The sequence below is a fragment of the Guillardia theta genome (assembly GCF_000315625.1).
Source record: "Guillardia theta CCMP2712 unplaced genomic scaffold GUITHscaffold_340, whole genome shotgun sequence".
In the NCBI taxonomy this organism is placed as follows: Eukaryota; class Cryptophyceae; order Pyrenomonadales; family Geminigeraceae; genus Guillardia; species Guillardia theta.
In genome coordinates this window covers 2,492-17,449 of record NW_005434337.1, presented here as the reverse complement: position 1 = coordinate 17,449, position 14,958 = coordinate 2,492, and the positions used below count along the sequence as shown (strand labels likewise).

At 56.9% G+C, this 14,958-nt stretch overlaps 2 protein-coding genes across 2 annotated transcripts; both read left to right on the top strand.

Annotated features, from left to right (window-relative positions):
- Positions 1–2,555: 2,555 nt before the first annotated feature.
- GUITHDRAFT_83203 (hypothetical protein) lies at positions 2,556–2,783 on the top strand (the record flags this gene model as incomplete). The annotated part of the gene is made up of 1 exon (XM_005818251.1): positions 2,556–2,783. A coding segment is annotated over one exon (228 nt), but the record flags the coding sequence as incomplete, so codon positions are not given.
- A 345-nt stretch (positions 2,784–3,128) lies between these two features.
- GUITHDRAFT_83208 (hypothetical protein) lies at positions 3,129–3,587 on the top strand (the record flags this gene model as incomplete). The annotated part of the gene is made up of 1 exon (XM_005818250.1): positions 3,129–3,587. A coding segment is annotated over one exon (459 nt), but the record flags the coding sequence as incomplete, so codon positions are not given.
- Between the last annotated feature and the right edge of the window lie 11,371 nt (positions 3,588–14,958).

Below are 14,958 nucleotides of genomic sequence, written 5' to 3'. Positions count from 1 at the left end.
TCTTGCAGTTCCTCCTTTATTCACCTCCTCGTGACACGGGTCTAAGACATCATTCAGCAGGGATCCAAGCTCTGCTGACTTGCCGTGGAACTCAAGCCCCCCCCACCAGCCGCATCCGGAGGAAGCTTCAGTTCTCTGCGTGAGTTCTATGCTGAGACACCTGTCGTTTGACCTACCCGTAACGTTCTCAGCTCTCCCAATCCTGTCTGGAGTGTTTTCGAGTCCCCTCTCACCACTCCCTCTCCTGCCGAGTCGCTAGCGACGCCTCCTGTATCTTCAAGACACAAACGACGCAAGCAGCAAGCATATCAGCGACAAGACACATCACAGGTTGAGAGAAGTCGTCTTTGTCTGGACCTGACCTTGATTCAAGTCTACAAGCCATGAGGATGGAGAGGGTGTGATATGGCTGATGCATTCAGGAAGCAAGAAGCGCTATCAGCAATCACAACGCCCTTGGTCTTCATCGCAAGAACCGGTTGCGTACCAGCAGGTCTGTCCTGCCATCTTGAAGCGTCACAGTTGACTCAAACAGCCGTGGGTCAACCTGAGCGACTTTGAGTTGGCGCACAGATGGTCGTCGGTACCGCGAGAAGCCTACGGTCTCAACAGAACGGACGAGCATCAAGTGTTGCACCATCCTCGTCGTCGATCTCTATTTATCTCGCATTGTCATTCGATGTTCCTCTTCCTCGTGAGCTTTCCTCGCCTGTCTCGCTTGCCTCTTCTCTTTATCGACTCGAGTCTGTCTCCTCATACATACCTCACGTCTTATCCTCTCTCTATCTCTCTGTCTCTGTCTCTGTCTGTCTGTCTGTCTGTCTGTCTCTCACTGTCTCTCTGTCTGTCTCTCTCTCTTTCTCTTTCTGCATCTTGGCTGCTGGTCGTGATTCTGCTCTTTTCTCTTCCCCTCTTTCTCACCCTCTCCTAAACATCTTGTAAACATCTCTCGTTGTCTACTGGCTTGTTCATCTTCCCCTTTCTTACCCTCTCTCTCTCCCTTCCCTTGTCGTTTTCTCTCTTCTCTCGTTTCTCTCTCGTTGGTTTTACCTGTCGAGCTGCTTCTCTTCAAGCCTCAGCCAGTAGAGTAGAAAGGCGATCAGAAAAGCAAAGGGAACAGATGGAAGAGGAGAGGAGAGAGGAGGAGAAGAGACGAGCAGGGCAGGGAGAAGCAGAGAGCAGAGAGCGGAGAAGAGGAATGGACAGGGGGGAGGTAGTGGAGTGAAATGACAAGGGGAGCGGACAAGGGAGGGGACGAGTGAAGAGAGATGGAGGAGCGAGGAGAAGGGGGAAGAAGGAAAGAGACGGAAAGAAGGAAAGGAAGAGACTGCGAGGAGCAGATCTGACCGGAGAGAAGAAGATCTTGCACGAGAGGAGAGGAGAGGGGAAGCAGGTGAAAGGAGAGCAGATCAAAGAGAAGAGAAGATCAGGTCAGAGGAAAAGGCTGGCGGAGAGGAGAGTAGATAACGGAGAAGGCTAGATTGTGAAGATGAACAATGTAGCCACAAGAGAAGAAGGCTAGATTGTGAAGAGTGTATTGGAGATTTGTAAGAATGAACATCCAAACATTGATGAAAAAATATGCTTGGATTGAAGGTGCACAGTTTGTAAAATGTAACCCCCTGGATCCTTGTTGTCTACCACCATTCGTCTCCAGACGTGCAACCATATGAGCAACAGTCCTCATCATATCCATTACACAGCTTGTATATGTCTCCACATTTCCAGCATGAGAACTCGAGCTCCTCTTCGTAACATCTCTTGCAGTATGGCACCTCCATATAGCATCCATCGCACAGATATTCTGCGGTTACTATTGCGTCGAGGTGCTCAAACACATCATCATCACACATAGAGCATCTCCATACAAAATAATTATCTCTGCAGGTCTTGCACACATCCGATATATTCCGCTCTTTACAAGGTGTCCAAGAGCAGCAAATCTGGCACATAAAGTTGTCAAGGTTGAATTCCTTGATCTCTGTCTTGCACAACTCCATGTACCTATCAAAGATGATGTCCTTGACATCACTCAAGCAAGAGTTCTCAAGATTGATCTTGTTGAACTTCACAATCAAAGGATTCAGTTTCGTTTTTTGCGCATAAGACATCCACGTTGTCATTTCTTGATCAGATATCTTGAAATGATTGCAATCTATCCTTAGATCCTGCAGCTCTGTATGTCCAGTCTTTCTTCTTGTCGCCAATGTCGTTGGTTCCCCCCTTGATCCCCTTGGTCCTCTCCCTAGTAGAAAGCCACCCGCCTCAGACCATCAGCACCAAATGCACAAAAGGCAGCAACAAGACATACCCGCAAGATACCATCGTACACAAAAGGCAGCAACAAGACTTATTCTTCTTTTTTTTAGTTTTACACTCCCCCCGTAGCCGCTGGTAGGATTAGCTTTTCTTTTTTGGACCACCCCACCTCCCTCTTCTCCCCTCCTCGTACCACCCCCTACCCCTCCCTAGACCGGCCTCGCACCCCCTCTCTCCCTCGATGCACGTACCCCCTTTATCCCCTCCCTTCCTCTCCCCTCGCTCCTCGGCCCGCCATGGCAGCGGACCAGGGAGCGCTCCCGTCCTTCATCTGCCCCATCAGCATGGCGCTCATGACCGACCCTGTCACCTGCTGCGATGGCCACACCTACCAGAGATCCTCCATCGAGACCTGGCTCCGCCATCGTCTCTCCAGCCCCCTCACAGGCGCCCTCCTCCCCTCCGACCACCTTGTCCCCAACCTCGCTCTCCGCAGCGCCATCCAGGAGTGGCAGGAGCGACACGCGCTGCTCGTCCCCAGGCACGACGTGGAGATGGAGCGGCAGCCTATCTCAGCAGGCTCCTCCCAGACCCTCTACATAGGTCACCTCCGCCAGCAAGGAAGGAGAGCAGGGCCCGGCAAGATCAAGGTAGCCGTGCTCAAGCTCAGGCAAGACGACGGCGGCAGACAAGCCGCGGTCATGCTCAGACTCGGGCCGCATCCTCGGCTTGTACGCTACATGGGGCAGAGCCACGACGCCGACGGCTGTCCCCTGCTGCTGACCGAGCTCGCCGAGCTGGGGTCGCTGAGGGAGGCTCTGCTGGGGAGGCTGGCGGGGCAGGTGACACGAGGGCACCAGATGGCGATGATGGAGCAGATCGCGCAGGGCATGGAGCACCTGGCTGAGCAGCGGGTCGTGCACCGGGACCTCGCGGCTCGGCACGTGCTGGTCATGGGCTTCGACAAGGAGGACGTGGGGAGGACGTCGGTGAAGGTGGCGGGGTACGGGCGGGCAGGGGAGCTGGTGGACGGGAGTGACGGGAGGGTAGCGGGGCGAGCGCTGCCGGTGCGCTACATGCCCCCAGAGTCGATGCAGAGAGGCCGGTGCTCGGAGAAGAGCGACGTGTGGGCCTACGGGGTCACGTGCTGGGAGATCCTGACCTCGGGCATGACCCCCTACTACCCCATGACGGACCCGACTGTGATCGGGTACGTGTGCGGGGGTGGGAGGCTGCCTCGAGAGCACCTCCTCGGAGGATGCCCGGACGGGTTGTGGGCCCTGCTGGAGAGCTGCTGGGCGACGAGGGAGGAGGACCGCCCGAGGTTCGCCGAGCTTGCGGTAGCTGTAGGAAGAGCCGGAGCGGAGGGGGATGAGGGGGCTGCTGCATGGACATGGTCAGACAGGACGCCTGGACAGCAGCGGGCAGGGGCCGGCAACCAGTCGCTATGCCGAGGCATACGCAGCATGGCAGAAGCTGCATGGAGAAGGATCGGAGAGGCAGCGGGGGGAGGGATCGAGGCGGTGGCGAGGAGAGTCAGGAAGCGCAAGTACGCAGAGCTCGTGGAGCTGCAAGAGTCAGCTTGCACCGCCTTGGAGTCCACGGGCAGCGACGCTCTCAGCTCGCTGAGGACGGGAGCTCAGGCGCTGCCGGTCGGGATGGAGCAGCCGGCAAGGGAGGCATGGAGGCTGCTGAGGACGGGAGCTGACGACAGCATAGAGGCAGTGATGCAGGAGATGAGGACGTACGAGGCTCTCGCGGAGGTACAGCAGGCTGCGTGCGAAGCCTTGGTCAGCATGGCTCGGAACGGGGAGGCTGACAAGGTCAAGGCGCGAGAGGCGGGAGCGATCGAGGCCGTCGTCAGCGCCATGACCACGCACGCATTCGACGCAGGGGTACAGCAGGCTGCGTGCTCGGCCTTGCGCTTCACTGTCAGCTTCAGGGACGAGAGCCAGGCGCAGGCGCGAGAGGCGGGAGCGATCGAGGCCGTCGTCAGCGCCATGTCCACACACGCAGTCGACGCGGGGGTACAGCAGGCTGCGTGCTGGGCCCTGAGACATACCGTCGGTCGCATCGAAGACAACCAGGCGCGAGCACGGGAGGCGGGAGCGATCGAGGCCGTCATGAGATGCCTCGATAGGTATGCGGACGACTGGCAAGTACAGCAGGCTGCGTGCTGGGCTCTGAAGTACACAATGCAGTACTTCCGATACCAGGGCACAGCGAGAGATGCAAAAGCGATCGAGGCTGTCGTCAGCGCCATGACCAGGCACCAGAGCAACGCGAAGATACAGCAAGGACTATGCGAGGTGCTGACAGCGATAGCCGAGAGCCACGAGCAGAACAAGCTCCCGGCCATGCAGGCGGGAGCAATCGAGGCCGTCGTCAACGCCATGTCCACGCACGCAGACAAGCAATGGCTACAAAATGATGGATGCAAGGCCTTGTGCAGCATGACAGAGGGCATGGCTGACAGCCAGGCGCGGGCGCGGGAGGCGGGAGCGATCGAGGCCGTCGTCAGCGCCATGTCCACGCACGCAGACGAGATGTGCTTGCATTGGTCAGCATGCCAAGCGCTTGAGAGCATGACGGCGGGCATGGCTGACAGCCAGGCGCGGGCTCGGGAGGCGGGAGCGATCGAGGCCGTTGTCAGCGCCATGTCCACACATGTGGACGAACGATGGCTACAGTGTGACGGATGCACGGCCTTGCGCAGCATGACGGCGGGCATGGCAGACAGCCAGGCGCGGGCGCGGGAGGCGGGAGCGATCGAGGCGGTAGCGAGGGCGATGCAAAGGCATGAGGGCAGCGGGTGGTTGGAGGATAGCGCGATGGAGGCTCTGAGCAGCCTTGCTAGCGACAACTCGTACAACATCCGACGCATCCGACGGCTCCGAGGCGCCGCCCTGCCTCCCAACATCCCCGACACCCGTGCTTCTGAGGCGCGCCGACGGCTCAGGTCCGTGCTCGAGCGACGCGATGCCGAGTGATGGGGAGGGTCGTGGTGCAGCTGGAGGGGAGGCGGGGATGGCGGGGAAGGGGAAGAGCGTGTTCGTGCTGCTAGGGGCAAGAGCTGGCGGTGAGACGAGCGTCGAGCAGGGGGCTGAAGCTTTCTCAGTCAGGCTGGGTGAGCTGAAGGGTCAACATTAGACGTTCCAACTGATGAGCAAGATAGTATATCCACTGCATTGCCTGGAACTGTTTTCTCCTATCCTTTCTCACACACCTGTGTTACATCCTTTTTTGCTTGTCTCTTTTCCTGACCCTGCGCTGCTGTATTCGCCTCTGACCTTTGCATCCTCTTCCTCCCCTCCGTCTCTTCCCTCACCCTGTCCTGCCTGCCCTGCCGTGTCCTTCTCCTCATGATGAACACACAACCTTGGGAAGAAGAGAGAGCACCACAGCAATCACTGCTGCGGTTACTAGAACACAACGGGCACGACAGACTACATCTGTCGTCTACGACATGAAACCTATTTCCCTAAACGTGCCGGGCACGGTGTGCGGTATGAGTCTTTGGTCCGGTGTACAACACCTCTCCTCTCCTCCCTTTTCCTCCCTTTTCACTCCTTCTTGCTTCTCATCGTGTGTTCACACATCATAAATTCATTTCAACAACTCAAAGCTTCCTCGCTCATGGCGAGGTCAAAGAGGCAAACTACAGGAGCTACAGCTTGCCGGATCATGACAACATATCACCTCTTCTTGACTCCCGCCAGTCAAGTTCTGCTCTCTATAGGTGGTGTAGTGTACTGCACGAGATAGGCGATCGCCTGAGATTCGTACACCGGCGCCATCTCTACATCCGCTGACTTGGCGACTTTCTTATGAGCGAAAAGCTTGTAAGCCAGCATGCCGAGCCCAGCAGCTCCGACGATGCCACCGATCACGCCGCCGACGATGGCGCCGACGTTGACGCCAGGTGCTGGTGTTGAGGATGTGAAGCTCGCCGAAGAGGCTGCTGCGCTTGCTGGTCCTGCAAGCACCGCGAGCTTGCGAGGATCCGTCTTCCAGACAAACATTCTCGTGCTAGAGGACAGCAAAGCAGTGTGCTGTCCGTTGGAGTACCCGCCAGCGACCGTGTCATTGAGGAACAGGTCTACGGATGTAGGCGAGGAGGTTGAGACTATCAGCAAGGGTGGGCTGCTCCAGACCGAGTCGAGGACGGACGGCCTGCTGCTGATGGAGTAGGTGTAAGTAGCGCCATCCGATACCACGATGCTCTGCTGATGGACCGCCTGATCCCCCAGCATGTGACCGAAGGAGTCCAGCACGAAGACAGGTGAGCCTGGCTCGAAGGGGTCAGCTGAGCTCCCGTTGATGGCGTTGGAGCTGTTGTGGGAAGGAGACAGGATGGAGCTGTCGGAGGCAGGATCAAAGCCGTCCATCCTGTCCTGGAAGTAAAGAGGATCAGCTGGGAACCTCCAAGGTTGGTAGGCAACTGGGTAGTTGAGGCTCGGCCTTATGAGCCTCCCAGTGAACTTGTCGGACAGGTCAACCTGCAGGAAGGTCTGCTGGATCAAGGTGCGGTATGAGTACGAAGGGCCTGCGACTGACTGTCCTCGGGCCTCGTTCTCAATGAAGCGGTTGAGAGTGAGCTCTAGAGTCGGCTCGCTCGTCACCCTGCTACCTCCCGACAGCACGTGAACCCCTGACAAGGTGATGACCCCAGCAGCGTTCATGTCGTATACGGGCATAGCTGAGAAGCCTGAAGCACCCGGCAGGCTTGACTTGAAGGAGAAGAGCCAGGAGAAGAAGGCGTTGGGGATGTTGTAGGTCGTGTTGCTCACGTGCGCCGCCGCTGCTGTTCCTTTCAGCCCCCGATCAGACGCCTTGACGATGCCTGAGGCGGGCTGTCGGATCAAGATGATCTCCTCGTCGAGCTCTGCCCAGACATTCTTATAGCTCGAGAGCTGCTGGATCGAGCTGGGAAGGGTGATGGGGCCGACCTGAGAGATGTATCGCAAGTGCTGGTCACGTCGGAGCAAAGGGGTCACGGACGAGACTTGAGGAGAGGCAGCGGATAGCGGTGCCGTCCATTCCACAAGCGCGTCCAGCGCATGAGAAGCAGCGGAGGTGCCTTGCTGAGCGCGCTTGACCTGGAGGAGGTTGCCGTTGAGGTTGTCTATGGTCATGACCTCTTGGTCGACGGTGAAGCTATCCCCCACTCTAAACCCGGACGCGTCAAAGAGAGTCATAGTGTTGACCTCGGAGTTGATAGCAAGAGCAAGCTTTGTCCTGGCGTAGCTCGTCTTTGAAACCGGGAGGAGCTGGAAAGTCTGATATACATCTTGGAAAAAAGATTGACCTCTATTGTACGTCCCTGCAGTAAATTTCATGCGAATTTCATTTTCGGTGGCTGAAATGATTTGACCTGTCCCGCCACGACCTAACCACGAGAAGAGCACGATGTCTCCTGGGGAGAGAGCAGTACCGTTGATCACATCGAAGCGTTCGTACTTGTAGAGAACTGCGGTGTCGTTCTGAAATTGATATGAGACGGGATATGGATTACTTCTAAGATATATAGTGTAGACTTTGACATTCAGGGAGTAGGTTTCGACTTGTTCTACTTGAAACAACCCATAAGCAGTCGTGCTCGTGTCAGTAATCCAAACAAAGTCTCCAGGTGCATAGAAATCAGAGACCACGGTCTGCAGGTGAATAGTGATGACAACCAAAGGATCTTGGTCCAATATTGCTTGCGTGACGCTCAAAGAAGAGTTCAACACTCTCAGGCCCTCTGTCTTAACTACGTAAGAAGGAGGTTTACGAAGTTCGTTCGAGCATGATGGAGTAGCACCTGAGACATAAAGGCTTTCAACGGTCATGTGACTTGACCCTGCGCTGATAGCTGTCACGTTGTAAACCGCAATGCCATCCGACACTATGTCGCCGACAGCGAAGCTAGAGACACTCGTCATGGTCAAATTTGACCCACTCTTAGAAGTGCAGTAAGGAGGACTCAAGTAAGCAGGCTGCGAAATGGTCTGGACAAGAGCTACTCCTGTTACAAATGATACTTGCGACCTGCCCGCAAAGTCTGGCATCAATCCTCGAAGTACACTCCCATCAGACTGATACTCCATCACATCAATATAACCTTCACTTTCTATAGCTTTGTTTGCCCACAGCAGGTCTCCAGCTTGCAGATCTGTAGAGCTTAAGAAGACAGGGTTGGTATCTGTCGCCGTCATCGACCTTGCGAGAATGCGCGGACTTGATAAGTAAATCAATGGGTTTCCTTCACTGAGCCACAGTGGAGAGGTCCAAATCTTCCCCCTTGCAACAGTCAGATTCTGATAAAGATAATCTGATATTGTAGCTGTCTCAGTACTCAAGACCAACATCACTTCCATCTGTGTGGGTACAAAAGAGAAGCCGCTTAATCCCAGCACATAGTCTCCAGGTTGAAAGCCGGACGATAACGTGTTCTTCACTGGGTCCATCACATGAAGAATGGTATCAGTGGATGGAGTTAAACTCAAAATGTTCATCAAGGATCTTTTGATAGAAGGTATCGTGCTGCTTGTAGCCGATACAACGCTTGCCGAGCCTTGCACAACCGTCACCAGCACCTGCTTGGGATACGCCGCAGGTGAGGTCGACTCTTGACCTCGCTGGACAGTCAGGGTGTCGCCTGAGACAGCTGTGACCGCCATGGTCTCGCTCAGCACCTGGATGGAGGCGCCAGGGTAGAAGAAACTCCCGTCAGACACGGACAAAGTCGTCTGACTGGCGCTGACGGCCTCCAGCAGAACGATAGGATACTGCTGGAAAGGACGGATGTAGCCCACCGGCTTGAAGGCGGCATGGCTGCTCGCACGCGTCCCTTCCTGAGCCCGCAGGACGGTCATGGACGAGGCGTCGACGCTGGTGATGTACATGACCTCATGCTCTACCTGGATGTATCTGTCCGAGTTGAACCCTGATGCTTCCGATACTTGAATGGTCGTCGCGTCGCTTGCGACGTCTTGCAGCAGCACCGAGCCGGGGTTGAAAGTGCGGACTACGGTTCCTAGAGCGAAGGAGGAAGCAACGCTGGTGTTCAATGCTCCTCGGGTGACCGACAGCGTGTTCTGCTGCTGGCTGACCGCGTTGACTAGCATGACCTCGTCAGCCAGTCGGATGTAATCTCCGACCTTGAACCCTCCTGCTGACACAACCCCCAGCAGAGCTGAGCTGGAGGCCTGCAAAAGTCTGCGGGCTGACTGATCTCTAAGAGAGATGAGCGTAGTCACAGGGAAGTTGCTGAACGAGCCGTAGATTGCATTGATGAAGCCAGGTCGAAACAAGTATTCGACCTCCGTCACCTCCCCAGCATAGTTCCGGATAGCGTTCTGGTTGTAGGACAGGTCGCCCGGCCAGTGCAGAGGGCCAGGCTGAAGGGCCTCAGAGCTATAGCCAGCTGAGAGGTAGAGAAGAATCTCCGCGCAGGGATACGCCTGCCCTGAGTCGGAGGGAAACTCAAGTCGGAGCGGGTTAGGCGAGCTGGGAGAAAACCCGAAGCCCTGGTTGAGCAGGACTGGCTGCTGGGCCCGAGCATCCCATCCGATCACAGCGAGCGCTTCGTCTGGCACCACGTCAGAAAGAGAAGCGTCGAGTACCGTCGAGAGGTAAGAAGGACAATTGTCAGGCCCGCATGCATGGGACGAACATGGGAAGGTACTGCAACCGGCGCACTGCGATGACGTCGAGCAGGAAGGGAGCGGGTTCAGCTCTGCTCGGGAGTACGAGCTCGCACACTGCTTGGAGCCTGGGCAAAGTGACTTGACGACAAACGATCCGCTGCTGCACGTCGGCTGGACCTTAGTACTTCCCTGGTTGGCTTCGGGGAGAGAAATGTTTCGAATGAGCTCCACCCTGGACGCAACCAGCCCGTTCCTCGGGAAGGCGCCAACTATGGGAGGAGGGCAGGTAGGCAACAGACCCGACGGTGAGACTATGCTGATGCTCGGAGGTTTGAGGTACCCTGATCCTGCATTGACGACCTTGAGCAGGTACCTGTACGTTGCATTCTCAGCTGCAAACCCCTTGCTGGCTGCTGTCAAGCTTGCGGACGGTCTGTTGGTGTAGGGGTCGTAAGAGGTGTCGAGGTAGTCAAGGTTGACCTGAGCCTGCACCCCCCCGCTAGGTGGAGGCTCCACGATGACTCGTGGGACCTCGCAGAGAGACGAGAGGGAGAAGGTGCCGTTGCCGGTGATCTTGAAGATCAGTGAGCCCTTCGCGCCTTGGAAGCCCTGGCTGCGTCTAACAGTGTACACGTTGTTGGTCGAGAAGGCAGACTGCCCGTTGGACACGCGCATCTGGAGCGTCTTGCGTGTACGGTAGTCACCGGCACCAGCAGCAGGCGAGCAGATCTGCATTCCGTTGCCGTTGTTGGGTGAGAAGAAAGCGTTGACATTCACCTGCCGTTGACAGCCTCCCGCGCATCCCCCGCTCACCGTAGCGTCAACGGTGAGAGCAGAGGCCGTGCAGACGTCATTGGCGATGGAGGACGCGTACTGATCAGCACACTGGCTGGTTGAGCATCCGCTGCAGCTCAAGGTGGCTGGAGGAGCAGTCTCGTACCCGTACCCTTCCCGCGTCATCAGCACTCCATCTAGCGTCAGGCCTGTTGGCTGTGCTGAAGTGCTGGAGGACCTGACGAATGCCGAGTAGACGTTGTAGCCCTGGTATGCAGTGTTGAAGGCAAAGTAGGAGGGCCTGCAGGTAGCCTGCTGGCTGCTTGAGAGGTCAGCAAAGTCCTTGGAGTAGCTCTTGGTAGAGCCTCCGACTTCGAAGTCAATGTCAACGACTATCGGGATGTTGGCGTACCCCTGCCCCTGCTGCACGATCACGTAGATGGGAAGGCTGGAGCCAGCGGGTTGAAGCAGTTGAACTTTCAAGGTCTTCCCTCCTGGACGCTGTGGAGGGTTGAAGACAAGAACGGCCTTGTCGCAGGTTGTCAGCTCAACCTTGGAGCTCGGGCCATCGTACCGAATGATTGAATTCACGCCCTTGCCTGACCCGGTGCCAGGCAGCGACTGCACCACCCCCTCCACTCCGTTGACAAGCACTGATCCTGAGGCAGGAAAGGACCAGGTGGGAACTGCGAGAGCGTCTGCTGCAGGGTCGACCAGCCCGTGGGCGTTGACAGGAGAAGGGCTGATGGTAACGGACGTGAAGCCGAAGGCAAACCCGTTGAGGTTGATGCCGACAGGTAGGCTGATCCCAGTCACCCGCGAGTTGTTCCATCCGCTGCCGGCCCGGGAGTAGGTCAGTGTAGCCCCGTTGCTGCAGACGCTGTTGAAGCCAACCACCACCGGCGAGTCCACGGTAGTCTGAAAGGCTGGTGCTGACGTGACAGCTGAGAGCAGGGCAGGTTGTAGCCCCGTGTAAGAAGAGTTGACCCTGGTTCCAGCCATGTGAACATCTGCGGTAGTGAAGCCTAGGATAGCGCGAGCAGCGCCTTGCCCGCAAGCAAAGCTGACGGCGGGAGGATACTCGTAGCCGTAGCCTCCATCGATCACCTGAATGAACGACAAGCCTGCAGCTGCTGCTGCCTGAGCCCTTGCGGTCCTGCCTGAAGGCGGAGCCTCGATTTCTATCGGGCCGGCACAGCGGTTATCTTCCTTGCGTCATGCTTCTTGTGGAGAGATACCGGGGAGAATACAGCAGAGTGCAAGCCAGTGAGCGAGTCGTACTGGTCTCTTTCGCTCCGATACATCATCAGGTTTGAGTTCGGCGACACTTGCAGTCGAGCTGTAAAGTTATGAGACAGATGAGCGACGGCAAAGGCGTCGCAAGGAGTGTTGGAGTCTGAGTTGACCAGCCTCACCGTAGGCGCCAAGAAATATCCACTCCCTCCGTTTGTCAGGGCAATGCCCGTGATCGAGCCTCCGCTAACCGTCGCAACAGCCGTTGCCTGAGTGCACAGGCTGGAGTCGTCGGGACAGACAGGATCGTTTGTCAAGGCGTCGGTTACTGCATCCTTGGAAGGGCTGGAGATGATAACGTTGACGTTGGAGCTGCAACTAGTGCCGGGGGTCACGACCTCGATCCATTCGACGCCTGTCCTTTGACCATCAAGCATGAAGATACCGTGCAAGGCTCTGCTTGAGGCGCAGGTACCTTTGAACCATGCGGGCTTGAGATATCCGGAGCCCCACGTCGAGGGAGGAAGGAAGACTGGCTTGCTCGCTCCTACACTAGTCATGGTCTGTGCCTGGTTGACGGTCAGCCCGTCGGAGGTCTGAGGGGCCTCTATGTCGCTCCCCGGGATGGTACAGGTGTCGCTGCTTGAGATGGCCCCACCAAACATCAGCATCCTTGCCGTCGTCGCTCCTGCCATACCAACGTTGCCAACGCTGATGGGCGTCGCGAACTGAAACCTCGTCCTCTCTCGGATGGTCTTGGAGGCGTCATCCGTAGAGGGAGTGACGAACGCGTTGGGGTTGCTAGGGACCGACTTGAACCGGTAGCCGGGGATGCTGATGCTGACGCTCTCGCCCTGTCGGATCCACTTGCCCTTCGCCACCTGCAGCTGCAGCTGCGTGTAGATGGTGTAGGGCTTGTTGGCCAGGTCGACGCTCCGGGGCTTGTTGCCCTTGAGGTCTGCCACCCAGTAGACGCCACCTGCTCCCTGCTTGATGACGTACTCGTTGGACCCGATCATCGCTGTCATGCCGGTGTACCGACCGACCTGCTCCTTGGGCACGACCTGACAGTCGCTCAAGAAGGAAGTCGGAAACTCTTCCGCCACCACGAAGCATTGTCTAGCTGGGTTGTAGTCGAGGATAGACTGGGTGATGACAGTGCCGGTAGCGTTTGTCACCGTCACGTCAAACACGGGAAGCTCCAGCTGCTGGACTTCGGAAGGCAGAGCAACACTTGGCTTGAGGGAGGTTGTAACGGTTGGGATGGAAGTGTATCCGCTGCCTTGAGAGGACAGGCTGGCGCTCGATACGCTCAGCAGCACTTGAAGTTGCGTGTCCTTGCCAGTGACTGTCGCGTACGGGAAGCCTGAGTACAAGCCGGGAGACGCGACATGCACAGCTGGGCTGGTGCTGTAGAGGGACGAGACAGAGGCAGCGGCAGGCGACACTTGGTAGGTCGAGTCAAACACAATGACGTCACCATCTGTCAAGGAGCTGCCTGACATGTACTGAACTCCAACCACCTGGTACATCAGCGACCCGGTAGCTTGACTGGTTGCACCAGCTGCTGCTGCCACAAACGTCGGTGCTGCAGCGGAGATGCTTGAAGTCTCTGTGTACCTCCCGCTGACGGCCGTCAGCCCGCCATGTCGCACTCGCACGCTGGTGACTTGACCTCCGTCGGTCGCCTGGTGCTGGTTGTTGCGGCACTTGAGCTGCATACCGACGTAGTCTGACGGATGGGGCAGGTTGAAGCTGCTGTTCTTGTAACAGATGTCGTGCGAGTGGCCCAGAGACGAAGAAGTACTCTGTACCTTGACTAGTGACAAAGTGCTGGATGGGTTCGAGAAGGTGATGTCGCTGTCCGGGAAGCCCCAAGGGCAGGAGACTCGGCTCCAGCACAGGTCCTTGTTCTTGTTGTAGCCATCATCCTCTGGCGACAGCACGAACAAGCCGTCCACGTCTCCGTCTCCCGAGCGATGCCTGTTGCCATCCGCTACCCAGCCGTTGCTGACGTAAGCTCGAGCCCGATCTTTCTCGTGGTAGTTCAGCTCCCACTCCAGCTGGGTCGAGAAGGTCGTAAAGGCTGGGTTGGGGGAGGAGGTAACTCCAAAGATCGGCCCAGTGATGACGTCATATGCCGGCAGGTTGACGAGGAGCATGTCACCCTCGTAGAGGTTGTGTTGGGGAGTGACAGTGAAGACAACCTGAGAGCTATTGTGATCATGAAGCTTCAAGCTTGACTTGGATAGAGCTCCATCCCCGCTGTCTAAAGCGGCAGGTACAAACGACTGAGACGAGACCGTGAAGCTTCCAGCAGGGGCAGGAGTGTTCTGATTGACAAGCTGAAGCTGCACCGTGTAGATGGACAAGTCGTATACAAAGGCTCTTGCTAGAGCACCCCTGCCTGACCCTGTAGGGTCGACTATGAACACGCGGGGAGCGACAGCGTAGCCTGATCCCGACGCCGTGAGATTGATGGAGACAACAGTGCCAGACAAGACGGTCGCTTGTGCCCTGGCTGAGCTGCCAGCAGCAAACACTACTCCAGCATCTGTGCAGGTCGTCTTGGTCCAGAACTCTTCGCCAGGCGTGATGTCACAGATGATGACGCTGGCAGCTCCATACTGAGAGCCCCCGGCCATCACCTCCACCTTGTACAGACCCCTCGATCGGCGAGCAGTCACGTCGTAATATGGGTCGTAGACCAGACTGGAGGACGAGCCTTGGCCCCCCGTGTAAGAAATCTTGATCTGGTTGTCGATGAACTTGCAAACACTCTCGAACGTAGCAGCAGCAAAGATTCCCTTGTTACTGTGCTGATTGGTGACAGAGTTGACCACCTGGCCATTGCGAACTATCGTACATGGCACGTCCGACGACCCCGCGTTCTTCATGCTCAGGAACGAGCCAACGGTGATTGTGTGGCCAGGGGTGAGAGGATAGTTGGGCTGTAGCTCCATCGTCAGCCACGCAGTACTTGCAGTCACGTTTGACCCTGACCGGAGGGTTGACGATACGAACTTGCGATCTGAGACGTAACCAGCGCACCCTGAGGGCT